This window comes from Melospiza melodia, chromosome 4, assembly GCF_035770615.1.
Source record: "Melospiza melodia melodia isolate bMelMel2 chromosome 4, bMelMel2.pri, whole genome shotgun sequence".
In the NCBI taxonomy this organism is placed as follows: Eukaryota; Metazoa; Chordata; class Aves; order Passeriformes; family Passerellidae; genus Melospiza; species Melospiza melodia.
The window spans coordinates 66155465-66179273 of NC_086197.1; the positions used below are offsets into that span (position 1 = coordinate 66155465).

Genomic DNA, 23809 nt, shown 5'->3' on the forward strand with positions numbered 1-23809 from the left:
AAAAATTAGTCCTCTTAAGTGAGACCAGACCATCAGCTCACCAAATTCAGATAGCAGTCTTCATCTCACTGCAGCTTGGTACCATTAAAGGCAAATCAAAAGCTGGCAATCACTTATTGTTTCTCATAATTCAGGCATCAATTTGCAAACTGCCACTTTCTCGTGTACTGTCACTTACTATATATTATATGTATAATAATCTTACTGGGTATGTAGGGTTCATTGCACAGCCTAGTAAGTTCACAACATGCAGCACTGTGAAAGATAAGCCTTCGAAATGGTGTGACATTTCAGGGTGAACTGCTGAGCCATCGTTTTCCTAGCAAGCCATATTTCATAGCCAAGATTACCTTGAGCAACTGAGAAATTGTCTCCTAAGGCCATGGCATGCTACACAGTCCTATGAATCTGCCCAAAACCTACATCCCAACAACTAATCATGTAAAGTCCTAAGTAATGAGATCTTCAGTTACTCCCTTACTGAAAGTGGGACACAGACATTATTAGGATTGAGCATGAATTCTCAGTGAGACATAGATGAGAGCAGAATACCGTATTCAATTTCAAAAATAAATTATAACCCAAGAGGAACTTTCCATAAGCTTAAAAGCCTCTGCCAGTAGAAGAAGGGCTTTTATTTCCCCTTGCTCATCCAGCAGTGCTATGCTGGCTCAGTATGTTCTATTTGGAAATGACACAAACAAATAATATTGTGAGGAGAGAGAAGGAAGAACAGCTAACAGTTCCATTGACATGATGGCTGCCTGGCAGTGAAGATTAGAAGCTGTGTTGATAGGCAAAGGCAAAGATAAGCAGGAGAGAACAACCAAATCCTACTTATTCCTGCCAATGGCTAATTTACCAAACCCAAAGCTCTCTTTGTAGGCTAGTTGTGACTTCACCTCCCCCAGTGACAACCCTCATTTGAACTGCAGTGGTGACCTTTTCCTGCAGGGCTCAGCAGCACTAATCCACCCTGTCAGCCATCCCAGGAGCCTCTCCTATCTTTAACCTTTGCACAAAAACCTTACATATGGTGGTAGGCAGAATTAGTAGCTGCTGCCAGAATCAAATCATTAAAGCCAAATGAGTTCATCGACATTGTTGTCACTACAATGAACAACCTAATCTCAACTGCTGTAAAAAATATTGATTAAAGAAAAGATTTTAAAGAAGTAGTTGCAGTTATTTTCAAAAAACTGCCTGCAGAGAAATGGAATCTGAAAACAGCATTCTAGAAAATTTATTTTATTTTGATCTAGGCTGAATTATTTTACCTAACTTCATTCTCACTGTTTTCTAATCAGTTTACTATGAATTGGTCTAATTTAATTTGATATTCAGATATTTGATGGCTGAGAACTTCTTTAAACATTTTTCTGCTACTACTGAGAATTTTTTTCATGATCCTATTAATATTTCCATTAACTCAGTAATATATTAACAGAGCAATGAATATTAAAAATGTCTCCAGCGAGAAAAATCACTGTGAAATAACATAATTCTCCTGCTTCTTTGTGGTTTATGTGCCAAAAAGAGTTTTGAAATTGCTAAATCTCATTTTGGTTTACCAGTTTGTCTAACGAACTGTTTATTACAAGCTGCTCTGGGGGTTAGCATTTAATAGGTAGACCACCTACAGTGTGCACACAGTTATATAACACCACCAAGTGAGCCAGGAAACTCCTCTCCCTGATTAGACAATGAGCTTATCCTGAGTTCTCACGTACCAAGTCTGGGAGGCCTCTGTTATTTTATAGCAGAAATCAACCATCAGTGAGAGGTGGTATTGAAAGCTTCATAAAATAGCTTTTTCCTAAAATCTAAAGCAAATACGAGGGAGTAGCACTACAGAAAGCAGAAATATGCTTGACATTTTCTCTTTCATCACATTACTGCTGTTTGTCAAATACAGCAGGCCTTCTTCTCATGTGAGGATTATGTAAATAACATACACTTGAATTTATTGCATAAAGCATCAGGATTACTGAACAATGACTTCTTGATTCCCTGTGGGTCATATTCCCATGGCGTGGTTCTGCATTTATTTTCTCAAATTAACTAATACCAAATCCCTGTCTTCCAGAATTCACTGAGTATCATTTTAAGGTGTTTCCCTGCTTTTCCTTTCAAAATGCTAGGATTCTTTTTGTCCAGATACATCAGATCATGAAGTTATAAAGGAATATTTCTCTCTGTCATTGTTACAAAGTGCTAATTGTACCTTTATAAACAACCACTGCCTTGCAGAAAATCAATACTTTATCAAAATAGACATAAATACTACTATCTGGTAAAAGCACCTTTTTAATGTACTATTAGTAAGATTATGACATCTATTCCTTTTTTTAATTCCATCATCCCCATTATATTATTGACTCCTGGCTCTAATATTATTTTGCTTTGCTTTTTTACCTTTTATGCTCTGACTTCTTTTCTGATAGTGCTCCCACAGATATTCCTTGCAATTTCTTGCCTTCTAGTATTTATTGCTAATTTTTATTTTAGTATTTTATGTTACTGCATTTGGACAAAACCTATATAAAAACCCAGCCCAGCGAGAAGAGTCAATTTAACAAGATGCTCTGGGCATAACATAAATCTTCACTATGGGAAATAGAATATTCAAGTGAGAACAGCCAAATATAATTATTTAGCAACAGTGCTGAATTAGACTACATGGTGAAACAAAAGGGCTTTCCAATCCAAATCTCTAATTTTACAGCCCTACTACCTCAGTACAAAATATCCTCAATTTATCTTTTCACGCATTTTTTCATCTATTTTAGGCATGCCATTTTAAGGAAGGATTCTGCTGAAAAGTAACAACGCCCAGCATAACTGACTCATTAAGGAATAACATTAGGTGATGTTTTTGACTGAATTTGAATGATAGCTGTAATGCTAACTTTGTAGGAGTGGTTTCAGATGATCTTTACTGATGGTTACCATAAAATGTATTATGGTATCTTCTAGAAATAATACTCAAATATTTTAGTTGAGTATGTTCCCTGCATACTGGAGCAACACGCAACTAAAATCTTTGCCCCGGAATATTTATCATTTCCATAGTATTTAGGACATGAGAGGATGAGAAAACAACCAGCGTGAGCATAGAAGCATCAGTGGTGACCACATGCAAAAACTGAGCAAAGAAGCAGATGAAGGAGCCACACAGAATTTGTTTGCCTAATCAATAAAATGAGAAGTAAGGGTGTAAAGAGCAGATCTATCACAGTTAAGGAAAATAATACATTCTTAGAATTCAGGAAAAAAAGCACAGGTGGATATTTTTGAGGAAAAATGGGTATATGACTTTTAAAAACTTAACTCTGGAGGATTAAAAGGGTTGATAGCCAGTCTGCAAAATCAGCAGACTTAGAACTTCAATTTTTAAGACAAGAATAGCTCTTTTTCTTTCATTTCCCTGATTCAAAATAAGGAAAATACTCAGCACTGTGATGTTCGGAGTATCAGGGAATGTTTGTACATGTAGATAAAAATATTAAATACCATATGCTTCCTAAAACTGGTGATGGCAGAGTGATAATAGAATATTTCCTTCCTTTGTAATTGTAACAAAAGGAAAATATCAGCATATGCTGCTTGCTCATTTCTACTTCTGAAATATACAGCAAGAAATAATGTAAATTAGGTCTAATATACAGCACTATGCTGTCGAGCAGAAATTGGTAAATAATTAGCAGACTCAGATGACACTGTCAGAGTAAATTTTTAATTATCTAGTTCATCAGACCAGAGGAGCCAAAACAGCTTCTGGAACCTAATGCATATTTGCAAAATTCTTTGATGAATAATTTTACTCTATCTGTAATCACTTGGAGAATCTATCTATAATCACTAGGAGAACATTTTCACTGCCTTTTTCTCTCCTTGGCTCATAGGGTCATTATTTATCTGTTACCTTCCTAAGACAAGCCTTATACTTTATCCTTCAAGAGTTAAAAACTTATCATGCTGCGTCATTGCTAACCACTTAAGGTCACAACCTCTTAAGTTTTTAACACCTATCTGTTTTCAGGGTGATATTCAAAGTCAACCAGCTTTAGGCAAAGAGCCAGCACAGAGGGTGACAGCAGCAAGAGGCAGCACAGGTAGTGAACACCACTTCTTCCTTCCTCCATGGAGAACCTGATGCCTCACTGTACACACACACAGAGACACTGACTCATGGGTGTGTACCATGCTCACACGACTTGGACAAACAAACCTGCAGGCAGGACAACCGTAGGCATAGGTATGCTGATACAAATATAATGTGCTGATTGGTGGTTTGCAGTGATGGGTTTTCTGCAGAACAGAAAAGCAATATTTGGAGTTTGTTTAAATCTTGTGTGACTTAGTGGTGGACATGGTAAAGAAAAAAGTAACGATTTTGCCTTCTGAAAAGTTGCCTACAACAGAAAGCATGCCCACTTCTTCAGTCATTCTGGGGAAAAAGAAACAGTCCACGTAGATTTACTGTACTATGACAATTTAAAAACTGTAAGTGACATAGTAGTAACCCAGGAACTTCAGACTTTTGCCCTGCTTACCTGTTCAATTATAGCTCACTATTTGGTTTGGGATTTTGGCGTTTATTTTTCAAGGTAAAGCAATTAAATCTAGGCAGCTTGAAATAGAGGCTACTTGATAATGATTTAATGATTTCATCAATTCTGTTATGTGTTTGCTGTAAGTTTGGGCTGAAATTCACCTGTAAGTCTCCAATTTTGTATTTGGTGAAACGGGAAAGACTGGTTTTAGTAACAGCAAAGAGAAGTCACGTTGTAGTAATTTTCCTGGCTTAGCCTCTGATTCTTTTATTAGATCCTCTAATTATTAAAGTCCCAAAGCACCTGCACATAATACAAAGAGACTGGCTGAAACCCAGAGCACACTCATCCTTTTCCAAAAATTCTATAAAACATATGCTATTTTTTCTGAGACAGCAAAGCAGACTTTGCATTTAAATTACACAAATGGCAATATGCATACAAAATGGCTGATTGCTTCCATAGCTTAGTTGGAACTTATCAATGTTTCATATTAAAAATTAAATAATTCTTAGGTTTAGAACTTCAAGAACTAAGTCTATGACACAACAAACTTCTGCTGAGAAGGTAATGGGACCTCTGGCTATCTGTGTTTATAGCAGTAAATGTACCAGGGTCACAGCCAGGGAGATAAGGCAAGCTGCTTTAGTAAATCACTGCCAAACAGCAACCAATCACCCAGGATCTCGCCCCAGCATCCTGAAGCTCTCTCATCTCCCATAAATGTCATCTTGAGTTAAAGCCAGAAATGACAAAAGAATCAGGGCTACTGCTTGGCTGCGCACACACACACACAAAAACAACCCGAAGCTCAAAAGAGAACGATTTTTAAAACGCCTTTATCAGCTAGAAATAGTGAGGACGACATACCAGCAAAATAGCACATCTCTTTTAGCCTATTAATTATTCCAGTTAGACTACTAAGCTTCAAAGGTGAGTCACTAACAAAGATGGAAGGTGGCCATAAATGGCTTCACTAGGCAGGGCAAAAAAGATCCCAGCTTAAAAGCTCCCCATTACAATGAAATACTTTCCCCACTTCCTACATTAATAGATGTAATATTCAAGTTGGAGAGCAGGCTAGCAAGTGACAGATGAAATAAAAATATAGCTGCAGACAGCAAAAATATTTAAAGTCTGTTGCAATTAATTAAGTCTCTGCCATCTTTGGAAACTTTGTCCTCGTCTCTCGCTCCAGACTTCTTGGCTGTCATGTCTGTCACCACCCACTTTGCAAAAGCTGAAATAATTCTTTAAATGCTCCACATCAGCAGCAGTATGTCAAAGACATTTTTCCAAATTGAATACTGACAACAGCCTTTTGCAGTTCTTTCTCATTCCGGACTACCATTCCTCTCTCCTAAAGTCCAGCCAGTGTTTATCACTTAAGTTTGCTCTGATATTAGAAAAGATTGAAAAATAAGTTGGAAGAGGACAGAGGTACTGAAAACTGGTACACTGGGAAAAAAATGTGAGAGAACAAAACCAATCTGGAGAACAAACAGTAATCATCTTCATAAATGTAACTGAACAGTAAAAGCAGATTCTCATATTTACTGCAGAGACAGAAAAAATAGTGACATTTCAAAATGGAACCATCAGTGACCTAAAATCTCACCATCAAAAACACTGTGGCAATAAACTTAAAAGAGAGGATCACTATGGACAGGCCTATAGCTAATTGCTGAGTAACTAATAGAATCAAACACCTATTAAAATGGAGAATCATAGTCTGTTTTGAATTATAGTCTATCCTAGAAAGGTGCAACTAGAGGAAAAAGCTTGATATATTTCTCTTCTGTCAAACAAACAAGCAAACCAAACCAATAGATGCTGAGTATGAGTGAAACTAGCTGGAAATGTGAAAACCCCAAAGAACATAACTACTGGAATACAGGAAAGCTGGTCAAACTTAAAAGACACCCCAGGAGGTGTAATGGAATTCAATACTGCTTCAAAAGGAAAAATGCAGGGAAAAAGAAATTACCAAAGTGAGTTAAAAGTTCGAAGATTAAAAAACTCCTTTCTTGTAAAAGAAAAATGGGGAGGAAACCAATTAGTAATATGGCTTCAGACAAGTCTTGCAGGCAAGAGATAACACCAGAGAAGAAGCATCGTGAAGCAATGCTACCCAAATGGGAATACAGAAGGCTTTTATAAAAATATCAGAAGAAAAAACTAGCACTAGGAAGAGAAACCCATTAAGGAAGGGGATCTAACTTTAATTTAGCAGTGATTCAGAAATAACTGAGGTAGCTGCTTATTTTAAAAAATCCATCTCTAACAAGAAAAAAAATCAAAACTGCCAAAAGTTTTTTCTTAAGAAATCCTTGCTTTACCAGTGACAACCTAAAATAAAAAAAAATCTGAGATTTCTCTTGGAATTTACAGAAAAATAGCAGATGGAAGAGCTTCATAGAGAAACATCAACATAATACTAGCTTTCAGGAAATGCATGAATGATTCTATATGTTCTTGTCCAAATTTCTTTTTTTCTCTGCCAAAAATAAGTTCTTTAACAACATAAAAATGAAAATAGACTGGGAAACCAAAAAATGTCTTTCTCGTGTTTAACCAATGGAAAATTAAAACAACTTAAGCATTAAAGTGAATTGATGTATAAAGACTGCAACTTATTACACACCACACCTTCAGTTATGTATTTTTTCTTAAAAACTGTTGCTGCTATACATTTTTATAGAGCCTCTGATATTAGCTTCATGAGATCCTACTGTGATTAGAATAAGAAGCCAGATGACCCACAGCCTTCATTACAAACTGGCAGCTAAAAATGTATCAAAGAACTTTGAAACTCTAGCACAAAGAACAACTATCAGTAAAATTTTCCCACTTTAGTATATTACTATGAAGTACTATTGTGATAAATGTCTTTCCATTCCTGACACAATAAGCAGTGATTTATCTGGAGTTAATACAGTTCTCCTCATGTACTTTTTTGAGTTTTACATCCTCAACTACTGCAGGTTAAATCCCCTGTTCCATCCCAGCTGTACGCAGAACACATTGATGCCTCCAGGCCATGTCTTGATTTCCACAATGTGGGGATAACTGGCAATTAATGAAATGTGTTTTCTTCTGTAACCACTTGGCTACTTGCAGAAACTGGCAAGCGCTGAGGCATGACATGAAGCTCAGGGAGCCACAGCACCTCTGCCGAGCTCACAGGCCCCTCTGAACAGCCAGCAGCTAAAAGCACCCATGCTGAAGCCAAACACAAAATACATACTTGCCTTTTTTTTTTTTTTTTTTTTTTTTTGTCAACAACATATAAAATAATTTGAGAATATCCCAGTTGGGTGGAATGATGATATTTCAGGGTCTAATGTTGCTGGCACACTAACCAGAGGAGAAGGGCAGCCACACAGGCACAGACACTGCGCTTGTCATGCTATGAACACTGTTGAGAACAGCAGTCTCCTCAGTACCCTTCTGATATCTTTTATGCACACTTTCAACAGTCTCTTTAGAGGACCTTGAGGGGTTAGGAGATGTATGGTAATTATGCTTTGATACATAATTAGTAACACAGTTTGCATCCTCTTCATGATGAAGGCCCCTCCCTGCTGTCTCTCTGGAAGCTTCCTGCTCCTGGTTTAGCCAACCAGCAGGTAACTTTCTGACTGCCCTTGTAACATAAAGTCATCCTGAAGAGCTGCTAAGGAAAACACTAAATCATTTTAGTGATGTGTAAAGAGTATTTATAGTGTGCTAATAAAATCCTTTTTGGAAATCTCTGAATGACAAATACAGTATTGCATGCAGGGTATGCACTGGAGAGGAAGTGTAGGAACTGTTTCATCTTTTTCACTGAGACTGAGTAGTAAAATATGTATAGCAAAAGTTAGGCTGTTTAAATACTTTAGAGACCCACAATATTCTCATCAGACTGTCCCACATCTTCTAAAGTCATAGCTTTTCAACATAATGAGGTTTATTTTCCTATCTGAAATAGAAAAAGACAGGGAAGGAGAGAAACATTCATGTCTAACTGAGTTTCCTTAAATAGATATGGCTTTCTATGACATGTACATTAATCCACAAATTTCTCTTGAGGAAATTCTCCAGGGTCAAATGAAAAGAGAATGTAATTTGCTAAATCTACAACTTAAGCATTCAGCTCTTGAATCTAATCATGTGCCATTCAGAAAGACCTGACAACATGTTTGGCATAATTTCTACATTATGGCACGCTTCTGCAGACAGTGTTTTGGAAAAACATTTGAAGGTGAAATAGAAAACAATTAACTGGGAAAGATTCAATTGTTTAAAGTTCACTCAGGAGCATTTCTGTTTGCCTAAAAGATGAATAGTAAACATGTAAAGACTTAACACTGTCCTCTGAAGATTTATTTTTATTTATAGCTTTTCCACCTCTGTAGTGCAAGCCATCCTGAAATTATTAGGTTACTTACAATTCTCATTTTTTGAAATCAAAGAATTCTTATTTATTTTGCCTAAATTTTCCTATTTTTTCTTTTTAGACAGTACTTATTTCTTGATAACCTGGCTCAGGTTTTCAAATAAAAATCATATAAAACCAGATGTGAGATACTTAAGTTGGATTAGTCTTAGGATTTATTTCAAGCTTTTATCCCAGCTTCTCCTTGCAAATACCAGGAACAAAACCCACAAAGCTGCTACTCAAATACAGGAAGGTGGTTTTTCAGAAACTGGGAGCAGAAATAGGAGAATTTCCTTGCAGCTTTAAGACAGCAAATATCACATTATTCAGTCCTCCCTTATAGCTGAGTTGTGGCTAGTTAAAGGAGCACTTCTCAAGGAAATAGTTATGGTTACCTCAACAAGCATTAGTCAAACCCACTACAGACTGAGGACCAAAATTACATGTGGCATTGCTGACCAGCTACCTTCAGTATTTATTGCCTTTGTGCTGACTTGGACCAAATAGCTGCAGTAAATCCAAGAATCTGACAAAACATCACCAAGGCAACAATCCAAAATTAATAAACTATTTATCATCAATTTTCTGTGATGCAGGCTGTTCTTACTGCCCACACTGGACAGCAGCAGAAATTGATTCAGAGTTATTGGGGCTCACTTACCACTACTCTACAATTCAGTGGTTTGCTGGAATCACACACACACACACACACACACACACACAAGCCTGGTTGTCTTAAAGTTTCCAACATTTCCAATCATACAGATGCATTTCAAAAGAAAATAAGTGGAAAATTTATTGAAAATAAGCTGTTTAGGGAAAGATGTTGAAAATCTTGTTAGGATATTATGTTTCAAAATTTATCTGGAAGGCTCTAAATTATTGTTGTCAACACATATTATTTTTAATACGCAAAATTATTTTTCCTACATGATTTTGCATTGAGTTTATCCACTTGATATTAATCCATTTCCCAAGAGTATGGCTGGTATAATTAATTTAAATGATGAGAAAGAAAGACATACTAAAGAAGGGATCATAAATTTCTTTCTGTATTGAACAAAGGAAAAAGATTTGCAAAATAGAGCAATTCAGTTATTTACTATGCATCAGAACATTTGGGTTATAAGTGGCACACTGAGTCAACTCTTTTCATGAAGGGGAATGATTTTAACTCAAAGAGGAAAAAGAATAATTCTTCAGCCTTAAAAAACCATGCTGATTTCTCTTTCAATAACTTTGATCTATAGAGAAAGCCTCCATTTTAGGGAAATCATTATAAAAATCCTTAAAAGATAATTCCTTCCACTAAGGAACGTTCCCTGGGTGACAGGCTGTCACTTCACTGCAATGCTCTACCAGAAGTTATTTTATTTAAAATTAAAATATTTTTTTTTTAATTTTTCAAAACAGTTATATTTTATCTTAATATAACTCAAAAGCTAGATGTCTAGCAATGTTGCTAGTACAGTCAACAGAGATAAGGGCTTCCAGAGATGGTGGCTCATGAATCATGAAGATTATACACCTTTGCTGATCTCTGGCTTCTCAGAAAGCATTACATGTCCTCCAGTCACCCCAGACACAGACCACTTATTAAATTTTGCTACTTTAGTATTTAAATCAGTAAATAAATATCTTAAAGAAAGATCTAGGTTTTATTTTAAAAAATGAAGTACCTTTACTCTTCATATCTTGTTCCTAAAGTTCACAATGCTATTAAAATTGTGTGTGCATTTGCAGTTTGAATCAAAAAATTTCAACTTTTAGGTCCCGGCTATCAGTATGAATCTGTTCACTGATAAACTCCCAGAAGGTATGCCATACAAAACTTAGTGTTTTCTGACTCTGTAGTTTTTTTGCAGAAACTGGTTGGAATCCTATCCATTTGAAATACTCTAATTTCCCTTTTAAATCAGTATACCTAGCATCTGATCAAAAACTGTTGGGTATTTAAACATAAAAGACACTAACTTATATCAATAAGATTTGTTTCTAGATAAAGCACATTGAGGGATGACAAACATCTGTTTTAACAGTTATTGTACTTCCCAGGGAAATGCAATTATTTCCAACACTACACATGTATTTAAAATGCAGTACAGCAATTTTTGCTTTTATGAATTTACATTCACAGCAGTTGATATGGTTAGCAGCCATTTTACATTGTATTCTGCAGTATGAAACATACTAGAGTGCAATGCATTCGAATAAAAGGGAAAATTTAGCACATCAGAAATTAAAGCTAATGCACATGGGTAAGAGATTAACTTGTTTATTAAGGTAAATTAATTAGGTAAATCTGGTTTTTAAATCGCCTTCAAATAACGTATTTTAGATTATTTTAGATTATTTAGTCCACTAAGCAGGTTTGAATTATAAGTGTATTGTATTCTTTTGCAAAAAAACTTCTGTAGAATTCATTGAGGGTTCCACTCTAAATTTACACATCTGATCCTGCTTAAATTGTTATGACAACCTTTTGTTTACTAAGGAAATCTTTGAAGACTTAATATTTAAACAATTAGATACAGATGAGATTAGTGCTGTAACATCAAAAGGAAACAAACTCCTCGCATATTGCTGCACCAAACGTTTCCCTGCGTGGAGCTGAGGTTGTCCCAAGGGGCTCAGGAGGGGCAGGAAGCCTCCACAACAGTTCTTGGAGAACAGACTGAGGAGGGAGCCTTGTCTTTTTCTCTCTCCATCAAAAGAAGACTCAGAGGTGACATCATCAAGATTTATAAGTAAAATGTTGATATAAGCAAATGGAGGGATTTTTTGTTTCCAAAAGGGAAGGTTAGCACATGGTGTGCTCTGCAGCAGGCAGCCTGCAGCGCAGGGTAGCCTACACACTGGCTGGCAGGTTGTCAGCCACGTGGTATTCCTCCCAGCTTTCCCTTCATGCTCTCTCCCTTTGAACTCACTCTTTAGCCAGCCTACAGTGTTCAAAGTCCATTTCTCTGTCAAGGAAAATAAAAGGCTCCCATGTTTTTTAACCTGCACAGCTTTAGAGACATCCTTCTTTTCATTTTATTTAATCATAGATAACTCATAACCAGTTTCCCTCTGGATTCCAGCTATCTTTAATCACTAATGATAAAGTTATCTTGCAATACCATTTCAGTTCCAAAATGTATGGAACATCACTGCTTTCCTGGAGGCCCAGGACAGAGCAGCACTGTTTTTCTCCAGGAGCAGCACACAGCAAAGGAGTGTCAAAACCTTTCAATTTTCCTCTTGTGCACCATAAGCAGCCCTACAGCCTGAGTTGCAAAGTGCACTCACACTTTAGATGCCTAATTTAACTTAAATTCATTCTTCCTTTCACTTAACTGTTTTTCCACCTGTCAACTAGGAGAAACAACAGGTGTAGGAAACAACAGTACATTTAACCCCTTTCTTATGACATCTCATGAGTGTAAAAAGCCCATCCTGATGGGGCTCTCCATTTTTATCTATTTCTCATTGTTCTAGAAGTCTCCTGAAGTTGCCAAATCAATATTTTATTTGAAGCAAATTTATACCTAATAAATCCATGGCAACAGATTTTTATAGAGTCACAAATTAACTGTTTTCCATGAAAGGGTTAATTGGAATGTTCTTATAATTCACATGTTTCGTTTGACAAGCAGGCAATACCTCAGTCTGGAGTGCAACTATTATAAATGCAGTTCTTTAAAAAAAATGACTAACCAAGAAAGAAGTATCTCTCAGGCAATTTGGAACAAAAGGCAGCTTAGCAATCATGGGCTGCTTTATCTCCAGTAATAAATCATCAAAATCCATATTTTTATATTCAGTTTTATGAGGCTTCTGTCTAAAATACCACGTGCTTGTTAATAGTAGAACTGTAATATCAATTGCAGCTATTCTTTTGCAAATTTCAATATGATTTTTTAAAAAATAGCCATGCAGGAGAATAAAATCACAATATTTGTTTCCTCCAGCCATCAAATTAATCAAGACATTTTAAAGAAATTAATTTTTTTCTTAACTCCAGGACTCAAGTCAGTATCACATGGGAGATTCAAGTTCTTGAATTTTATATTTGAGCCTGGGGTATTTTGGTTAATGATTTAAATCATACTACCCATGCTTTATTCTAACACAAAGAGGCAGTACAGTAGTCTTTGCTGGTATCAGTGAAGTACAATGGTGGACCAAAATGTTGCTGCTGCTGAAACTGTAAGCTGAGTCTTGGAAAGCTTTTATTAAATAGACTGATACTCTCTTCAGAAGTAGACTGCAATCAAAATAAACCATCAACACTTTGCCCGAAGTCAAGAATTAGAAATCTGTTAATAAAAGATAAAGCCCTGCCTCACTTCAAATACCTTTTAAATATTAAGTAAAATTTTGAAATAAGCAGAAATGCCAACAGATTGCATGTCATTAATACCCAGCTCCACACCATCCACTTTTCAAAAGTATATTTATGAGAATATTATACATGTCATCTGTAAAGAGCCAGCCTTTGGTTCAATAAACCTGCAGTAAACCATATGCTCAGCTTATTTAGCATGGTATGAGAACATACTTGTATTCCTGCAAAAATTGAAATACTTATTTCTAATGAGTCCTTTTTAATCTAAACTGAAACTAGTTGTCCCTCTTTCTTCCACTTAGCAACAATTTCAAAAAGAGAAAACTTAATTTTTCATTTGCAGCCTGGTCTTGTTTTAAGGTAAACATCTGCCATTCACATTTGCCTTTTCTGAGTGTGATTTTCTAATGTAAGCTGGGTGCAAAAAATGTGTCTGCAGACATGATGTTGCCAGGATCATGACATTTTAATATGCTAATGACAGCATGCTAACAATGCAGTTTGTTTATGTCACTGATATTAATATAGTATCTGAACCTAAAACCACACAGCTGGTAAATGTTTCCATGTTTTGGTTTGTGGTTCTATGGGCAATTACAGTGGATGTTTAAAGTAAGTAAGGAAGGGTGAACTTCACAAAACTATATCAAAGTCCAGTTGCTTTGCCTATTTTATGTTGCTCAAATCCTGACTTTAAAAAGCATGACCAGAAACAAATCGTTTTAATTCAAATAGCATTCTTTCGAAATTAATAATGCTGTACAAAATTGAATTACTGAAAAATTTATTTTTCATTATGCTTTCGAAAATAAGGAATTCATCCTCAAAGAATTCTAAATACTTAACAACATATTGAGCCAAAACTCCAGGAGTGCTCCTTTTGACACAATTATTCTGCCCTTCATGCATGGATGTACACATATTTATGCTTTAGGTACTTAAATTTAGCATCCATACTTTGCAGAAACAATAAAAGCCAAGATACACACTGAAACAGATACTTCTAACTAGTAACTTTCTTGATAGCCTAGGAGATGCCAAGATAAGGAAAGATTTACACCAGAGACTAAGAAAATGCAGGATCATTTGAGAGTAATAAAAAAGTAAATGGTGGGAAATGTGAACAGCAACAGCTGTGAAAAGAAATTAGAGAAGATTAAAAGTATAGAAGAGAACAATAATAGTAAAAACTCTTTAAAATTTAAATTGCTTCACAAGAGAGATTCTATAATTATGGTTTCTATAGGTATTTGAACAGTAACTGCAAACACAGTGAGGTATAGATACTTAAATTCTTCCAAAATCCTAAGAACTTACTAATACTATAAAATCACAACCAAGAAAATTATAACAGATCACAGAACTATATGAATCATGCTGATTTTAAGACCTACAATGACTTTTTTAGATTGTGAACAGAGTAAGTCACAGGCATGCTGAGTGGTGAAGGCAGATGCAAAGACATTGGAAGCTTCCCTACACAGTGAAGTTTTACAGCAAAACTCAGTTTTGGCCAAGAAAGCTTCAGAAGCAAGAAGAAGGCATATCTGTTTCTGTGTTTTATTATTTACTATTTCATATCTGTGGGATGGATATTTATATTTATTGCAAGAGACACAGGTACCCAGTGTTGGGGAGACCTGGAATGTCGGCAAAGGAAAGGACAGATAGCTGAATGATGCACACAGGGCATAGCTCAATACTGTGGCATATACATTTCCTTTATCCATAGTAAATCCTGCTCTGCAACAGAAGCAGCAAACTGAACAGGTAATAGTTGCAACTTGGCAGAAAAATGGTCACATCAATACCAAACTGCACATAGCAGAAAACACAGTACTAGTCCAGTGATGAAACAAACATCACACAGATTCATCTGGATAGAAAGGCAAAAAGTGAAGTATGCCCCTCCATTTAGCAACATCCCAATGGGCTAAATTCCAAAAGATAGCAGAATTTTCAATGAGCTTCTAGAACTGTATGGTATGAGAACAGGCATTGCATTCTGTTTGCATTTCAAGTTACTATGTTCTATTCAAGTTACTATCAAGTTCATGATGTCTCAGCCTTTTCTGATATGACCAACCCTACGAAACAGAGCTCCCAGTTCAGTGTGTATTAAACTCTAGAAAAGTTTCTTTTTCAAACACACATCATTCCAATTCAAGGCTCATCTACTCAGACAAACACCAGAAGAAGATTTATAGTCATTCACACAGGAAGTTAGCTAATAAACTACAGGCAAAATCTGGATTATTTTATCATAATTAATAATGTATTATGGTGATTATGGTTTGGCTGAGAACTACCAGGCCTGCCTGAGCTACTCCGAGACAAGTGCCAAATCTTTTGCACATGTGGCAGATGGTGGAAGCATTTGGGACATTCCTTATGCATAAGAACTCTGTATTATGGGGGTTCAGATTCAACGCAACAGCAAAGTAGCTGAAGCGGGTAATGATAGAAGCACACTAAGTAGCATAAACTTTAAAGCTTTGGGTTTCATCCAAAATAAAAAAGGTGAAAGAGAAAGAATACTGCATTCCAGAGATGTGAGGGCAAAGTGGTTGTACAACCTATGTTGATCTCATGAAGGTGAAGAAAGTTGTGGCATATGACTCACTGCACTAAGTTCTGCATGTATAGGGAGTGGAAGGACAATGTTTGAACTCAGTGGAGCTATATCCCCTTTTAATAGGGCTTACTTTAAACTTCCTCAACAGTTTTCATGAACATCACAGGGTGATTTGGAAACATTACAACCTAAACTGCAACAAACTTTATTCTTCTGAAGAACATGATTCATTCTCTGCGCTTATATCTAATCTCTTTTGGCTCATCTTACTTTGAAAAAGGCTTTGAAATCCAAGAACTTTCCTCAAATACTCCCTCTACAAGTCCCAGAAGGCAAATGCTAGAGCGTAGAGGAAGTAGATAGGACAATAAATGAAATGTAATATAATACCACTGAGACCTTTCTTAGCTATATCCCGTGTTATACCGGATAAAGAAAATCCATCTTCCTCTCTGATTAATTTCTTATGGTGACTGAAACAAGGTAAATTGGAAGGAATAGGCATTCATTAAAAAGCAAAAACAAAAAAAAACAAACAAAAAAGTCCAATTAAAAAAGTGTCCAATTAAAAAAAAAAGAACCAAAAATGTCCAATTAAAAAAAAACCCAAAAACCAACCAAACAAAACACCAACAAACAAACAAAAAAAGCCACCACTTATTGAACTAACTGTTGACATCTGATGCTGCCAGTGTCCTTTCAGCCTTTACAATTCATTCACCGGAACAAGCAATTTGGCTGTACTACTTTTTGCAACAATGTGCTTTATGCAAGCAACATTAAGCCTTGGCTTATGTTGACTTGGCGAATTTTACTTTTATGAAGTTCAAAGAGCAATTCAATGGGGATGAGCTCTCTCAGGCTAGGTTTCCAACATGGAGATCCTTCAATCCTTTGCTTTTTGGAAAGATGTGGAGATACAGGTATTCTCCTGTAACAATTTAGTGTCATCACACAGGGGACCTTCCTGTCTTTTTACAAGATCCAGGAAATGAGAATCAGTCTGAACTTAAAAATTTACCAGAAATGGCATGACCCTCAAAGATATCAGTCCACATCTCTAAAGAATATTGTACTGCCAGCTCACAAAGAGAAAAAGTTTTAAAATATAAGCAGAAGATATAATTTAAGTTGTCAGAAAAAACCCTAGGTTCAGTTTTCATGAACATGGGATTGCTATCAGCAAAAGTTGCTGCCTCTAGTAATGGGCAAAATACCAAAACTTCTCTCCGGCTTGCTAATCTAAATCAGATATTTGCAGCATATAATTTATTTTCTACCCAGAAAAAAGATGCCAGCAGAGTCCTTTACAACAGAAACGCAAGGGCAGATCGTGCCAATTATGAAAAAGGCTTATAGTAATGATACCACAGAGAAAATCCATGTGTCCTTCACATATCTACTGGGATGACAGTGAGGAAAATAATCCTCTTTCACAGAAGTACATCATCCCAGTGGCAAGGCATACCTTGCAGCCTACTATTTTTTGTTCAGAGTAGACAAAAAATGATGCAAAAGGCTTTGTAAGATCCAATGAAATCTTAGGTACTTACACGGTTGTGAAGGAACAAAGCTACTCTGCTGAAGTCTCAGCAATCTCTATTGCTTTTTTTCCCTGATTTCACATCATAAATGTGGAACACATTCTTGAAGATCATCATAAACAATTTTTTTCTACCCACCACAATTTTTTTTGCAACTAGCTTTGGTAAGCATGTGTTTTATTATCATCAGAACTCATAAAATTATTTACATTTTACACTTCCTAAACAACTTTTGCTTTTTTAAGGAATAGCATGCACTTATATGTAAAAAACTTCCCTCCTCGGTCCATGAAGAATGATTAAGTTTGAAAAAGTAATGTATTGAAAGGTCAGGGAATGCCAGAATTTGTCTGAATAGCCATAACTTAAATACCTTATGCCTGTGCATTATGACAAACCTTTCAATTAAATATTAAAATAGTATGGTCCATGAAGCCTCATTTAGAGGGTCTAGAAGAACATAGGAATGCAGTTTTCTTTCTTTGTGTAAAGGAATGCAGTCATTACTTGAAGTTCTACTTCACCTTTGTAGCTTACAGACTCTGCAAATTATGTATGAACCTGCACACTGCACAGAACAAATATCTACATTAAGACAAATAAGTATCCAGTGTTTGAGTGGCATCTAGAACTTGAGGAATACTAATAAAAAGTAAAAAATCCCTTATTTTGGACGTTTTTTTCTTCCCCCAGGGGAAATCTGTGTGGTTTGAAACCTGGGTGTGAATATTGCATGGTGGGAAGAGCTCTAATAACTTCACTCCCAAGGGAAAAATGAGCGACATACAAAAACGTGGGCACTAGTGACATTCTCTAATTACATGACTGCCAGCGTCTAAATTTTCCACCCTCTCTCTCACTTTGAGCATAAGGTTCCTGTTCTCACATACAGAGCTCCACAAAAGTCCCTCCTGCCCACATCTCATTTCTTCCTTCTGTTAGTGCATGAGTTCTATCCAAATTATTTTCTTACATGCCTACTGCACCCTTTCTCTGGTCTTTGCATCATGTCAATACTTGCATTCCAAAGAAGCTATCTGTGCTCATCTGAACTTCTATCTAAAATAGGGTTTTTCTGCAAGGTCAACAAATGCTCTGATGTCAGCTAAAGCAACCTTCTTTTTTAAGTAACTGGTTTCCTAGATGAAAATTATGTCCTTGATCCTGATGCATTGCTTACACTGTTTGACCAATTCAGACTATTCCTGACTTATGTCACAGGCATATTTTCATCAGAAAATGTGAAAAGTAAAAATTATATCATACCTAGGTAAATATCCTAGAACGTCTTCAACTAGTATGCCAGGTTTATAAAACCAGAACCACTCCATGAATCTTTTCCCCCTTTGCCCCCTTTGTGATTGAATACTTTTTTTTTTCCTAAAAGAAACTTTATTTTAAAACAAGAGCATTCAAAGAGACCCCATAGCATTTTAGACTGCCAAATTTCACAGCTGTTCCTTATCTCTATGATGGTCTGACCAAAACCTCAGAGCTGACAGCTCCAAGTTCTGCAAAAGCTAGATTATGAATTTTTATTTCTCAGATATGATACAAGCCACCAATATGAATCTACTTTAAGTTTAAGGAACAGGATGGAGTTGTTTGTTTTTTCACACTGTACAAACAATGGGATAGAACCCCAATTCTCACTTCTCACTATTTGCTGGTACTGCCTTCTTCTGATACTTGCAAAGGGCAAAACAAGGCGGACAAGATCATTGTTCTAGCTCCAGCCAAATACAAATGTATGTTTTGAACCAAGTCACCAGGCACACACAAGCTGTCTGCTGCCTAGAGGTGAATTTTCCCTTTGTTCCTCAACTGATAAGGCAACCTGTTGCAAATAAGGTATGGGCTTCTTAATATTTTCTCTTACATCTCCAACAAAAAGCTCTTCCTGAGTCTCATTCTCATGTGAGAAATTTGCTTTTTCCCCCACTCATTGTGGTATTTGCTATTTTGGGTGCTCAGAAAATTTGCAGCCTCAGAAGCTTGCTTCCTATTCCTTATATGATATTTTAGCAAGTACAAAGGATGCAAAGTATTTATAGAGCTCAGACAGGTTTTTACTTAGCAAAGCACTGTTACCTGTCAGCATCCACAGTCACGTCATGAACCCCTCTCTGGATGACGTCTCGAGAGGCAGCAAGGTCTGGTATTCGGTTCAGACTTCTTGTATATAGGTTGAGTCCTCCATCTGTCATGTACCTGAAAATAAATCTGTGGTCAGTCGGTGGGAAATGCAGCCATCTGGCAACATGTTTCTCTTTAAAGTTAATGGTCTGTGAAATTCAAATATTTAAGGTACAGGTTATCTTATTAGATGGTAGACTTATACCGAATACTGCCACTTTATGTGCCTGGCATAGGGAGACTGCGTATCTGCCTGTTTTCTGGGATCATTTGCCTTTTTCTGTCATGGCTTACAGGCCAAGCTCTTTTAATAAAATATTTTTAGACTGAAGCTCTCAAGTATGTTCAAAAAAATAGCATCAGGTGCAAGAAAAATCACTTAGCTTAAAAAAGAAAAAAAAAAAATTAGTTCCATTTATCCAAATGGGAACAGAGATTAGGAACACAAATTCCTAGTCCTTGTTGGTATGCAATTATTCAGACATGAAAGAGATATTCACGGAAGACCTTACAATGATATTTAAGAATATTTGTATTGTGTATTCCTTTTACTTGATTCTCCCCACATTATAATGCATGTCTAATGAATGAAACAGTGAGTATAGTGCTGTTTACTCACTAGAGAACCATTAAAAGTTTATGAATTAAAAGTACACCAATAATTTCTGGAATGCCTACCTACAGTTTGGTTGTCTGTCTGAGATGCCTTGGCCCTTATAATGGAGCAGCATCATCAGCCAGTCTTACCCACAGGAACTCTCCATTATGTTCCCAAAGGACCTTTTGTTAAACTGTCCTCCCTCTAAGGCTCTTGTTCTTTCTGTTTCCTTTTTGTATTTTCTGATAACTTTAATTTACCAACAAAGTTAGCATAAATTTATTTTTGAAGGACCATGCACATGTATGGCACTGAACATAGAAGCACAAATATTCAGAAAAAAAATTCTGTACCTCACTGAACCTACTCAAAATAAAGTACAGACTTACTGAAACAGGTGTAGTCCCAATGTCAGGTGTATGGCCAAAATGATCTCCCAGAGTTTACTCCTGAGTCAGTCTTTACACAAGCTCTCCTTGAGCCATGAAATGGTGCCACACAAATGCACCTCTCAGTCTAAGCATGTATGCAAGCACACAAACATTCCACTTTAGTAATTACACAGAATCCCAGGCACAAACCAAGGCACGCACACACACTGCTGCTACTCCAGCTGTTCTGTTGGCCCTCCCCCTGTGGTTCCTTCTGGGAGCAGATTTAATTGAAATAATCTATGACAGAGACCTGAGGGCCAATTCAGCAGCCTGGGAGCTCCTGCCTGTGCCTCCTTCCCCGTGGCTGGGGGTGGCTGAACAGGTGCAGCCCTTGAGAGCAAAGCTGCAGCAGCGGAGCCCTGTGTGGTCGCTCCAGTCTGAGAAGGCAGCATGTCCTGGGTGGCAGATGGGTGAAGGCAGCCTCAAGTGCATTAAAACACAAATGATCCCTTTGATTATTTTCAACAAAACTCTGAGGTGTTTAAAGCACGGGTGAGATTCAGCCAGTAGTTTGGCAGTGTGTTTCTGAAGCCTTGGGATCTGGAGTTTAGAGGTAACTTCACATTTGTTTGCAAAGGTCAATTAACAGTCACATTTACATATTATATTCATCTTTTATTAAAGACAAAATTCAGACTTTTTTGACAGATTATTTAGCTAGCTGTGAATTATCCAGTAGATTCCACAGCTCTAGAATTGCATATTAAATTTAGCTGTGGCTTGAATGCAATCCAAACTAAATGCATTTTTTTCCCCGTATAAGTAAGGATAGACTTGACAAGTGCAACAGGCTTTCCTCGCACTAATTTCTAATTACTGCTGCATTCTTTTCCCCAAGTGATTAAAGTAATTAAACTGATAATGGAAGAGGCATAGAGGAGATAAGACTTTACATGCCTCAGTGAATCCTGAAATTTCAGAGCATATCAACTTGTTTTTAACATTTACTGCACCTAAAAATGTTAACTGAGCACAGAGCAACTTACTATCTATTGAGTTATCCTTATTACAGATTCAAAGAAAATTCACATAAGATGACTATATTCACCCTTTAATGTGATAAGCTAATTAATACAACTCATGAGGCACTGCAAAGGATTCCCTTTTTTAAAATTTTGAATAAAACCATGAATCTGTTGAAGCCAGCATTAATATTTCCTTTATGATAAGAGGTCCTCAGACATTAAAGTATCATATTTTCCATATGTATTTTCTCTTTTCTAGCACACAGAAATATGGCATCCTACTTGACAGTCATTACTGATGTGTTGTGGACAATGTTGTCAGCAGTGCTGTATACACAGATCACTGAAAAAGTAGACCAGGGAGATACAGGAATTGCTTTCTTTAAAATGATGCTTTTTCTAGAGATCTATCCTTGGATGGTGCTTGAGATGAGACACAACTCCAGAGAGAGCTTTAATCACAGACTTTAATCACAGATTTCCCTTTAGGAATGTATCATACTCAATTTCATCCCCCACTATTCTCTAATCATAGCTATGCTTCAAACTAAGAGATTAGATTGACAGCAAGAATTCTAAAATTATAGAGTGAAGCAGTGTGGTGTGACATGACCAGGTACTCCATGGAACTTCTATTTAACATAGTGTTACATCAGTCAGCAAGCAGCCTTGAGGTGCCAAAAGCAGCAGTGAATAGTAATTTGAGTAAAACTGTAACATGGCTGTTCTTTTTTAAAGATGTTCTAGGAGGTCTAACACACACAGGACTGAAGTGACTTGTGTTCCTAGATCGCGATAAGAATTGTTGAATTTAAAACACAAGGAATGCAGCACCTCAAACTGCAGTACCCCAACTGATAGAGCAAACAAAAATAAAAATTGTGATTCTTCCTCCTGGATACACTAAAAGAGTAACTGGTCTAGTCTTTAATGAAAAGATATTGCTGCTGCTCAAATGATATGCACAGCTGAAAACCTACAATAAAAGCCCATTACAATGACTATGCTAGACAATATCTGAAGTGGAAACAGAAAGTCAGTGCTGTCAACAACTGCTTTTCATCAGCTGCATCCAATGTCATACATACCATCTCAAACAAAACATAAAAATACCAAAAGAAGACTTACCCCAGGGAAAGCAATGCAAACTGATGGCTCACAGGACAACCAGAATTTTCCAGTAAGTAATATTGAAATTCAAAGTTCACAGCAAAGTAATTTTGATGTTAAAGGAGAACAGAATTTGAAGGCAGCTGAGAGTATCACTGGCAGATTAGAGGTTTATTTTTTTTATATGTATATTTAAATTTTACAACTATAATGCAACTTCTGCTTGTGTGCCAAAATTTTTAGAAAAATCCTTCTAGTCCTACCAATCATACATTAGCTCATATGGGGAAAAAGTGCCGCTTACCCACTGTTGATGTCATCAGTCCTCAGGCTTTTCCCAAGAATGTCCCCATCACTCATGTAGCCGCCAACATCAGCTTCAGAGGATATGTCCAAGTCAGCAGTTCCCTTCTCACTCATGTCAATCTGAGAGATGTTTCCAAGGCGAGAGACAGCAGCTCGGCGGAGCGGGGTGGTGTACATGAACCGAGAGGGGTCTGTGTGGATGAAGCGGCTGGCGCTGCTGCGAGGATAACCAGCACCCAAGGACGGAGCATCTCCCGCCTGCAGCCGAGGGCTGGCCTGCCCCAGCCTCCAAGTCATGGCGCTCGATCGGCTGGATAGGCTTGGTATGCTTCTCCCATTCACCTCAGTTGTCACAGTGCTGTCAAAAGTTGTCTCCAATGTGCTGCCAAACAGAATGGAGAAGTCAGTGAACTGTGCCTTCTATGTTTCTGAGAAGTCAAGAAAAGTGAAGGCTGGAGGAAAGTAATTTGTTTTTAAAAACTCTCTGTGTGTATGTGCTTCCACATTTGCACACATATGCCTGCATATGACCTCAGTTCTGAGGCCAGTCTTGTTTAGTATCTTTACCAATGACCTGGATGAGGGGATTGAGTGCCCTCTTAGTCACTTTGCTGATGACTGAAAGTTGGGCAAGAGTCTTCATCTGCTGGAGGGCAGGAAGGCTCTGCAGAGGGGTCTGGACAGGCTGGATCAGTGGATTGAGGCCAATTGTGAGAGGTTCAACAAGGCCAAGAACCAGGTCCTACTCTTGGGTCCCAAAACCCCCACATAGCACTACAGGCTGGGGACAGAGTTGCTGGAAAGTAGCCCAGCAATAAAAGAACTTGTGTGCTTG

The 23809-nt window shown here is 37.0% G+C and overlaps 1 protein-coding gene across 12 annotated transcripts in view; it reads right to left on the bottom strand.

The window, feature by feature from the left end:
• NAV3 (neuron navigator 3) overlaps positions 1-23809 on the bottom strand; it is a 509384-nt gene that overhangs the window by 83022 nt on the left and 402553 nt on the right. For all 12 annotated transcript variants that reach the window (XM_063154995.1, XM_063154993.1, XM_063154989.1 and 9 more), the window contains 2 exons: positions 22973-23356; positions 19517-19636 (listed from right to left, as the gene is read on the bottom strand). In XM_063154995.1, the coding sequence (XP_063011065.1) occupies positions 19517-19636; positions 22973-23356 (504 nt within the window). The remainder of the gene's footprint in view (positions 1-19516; positions 19637-22972; positions 23357-23809) is intronic.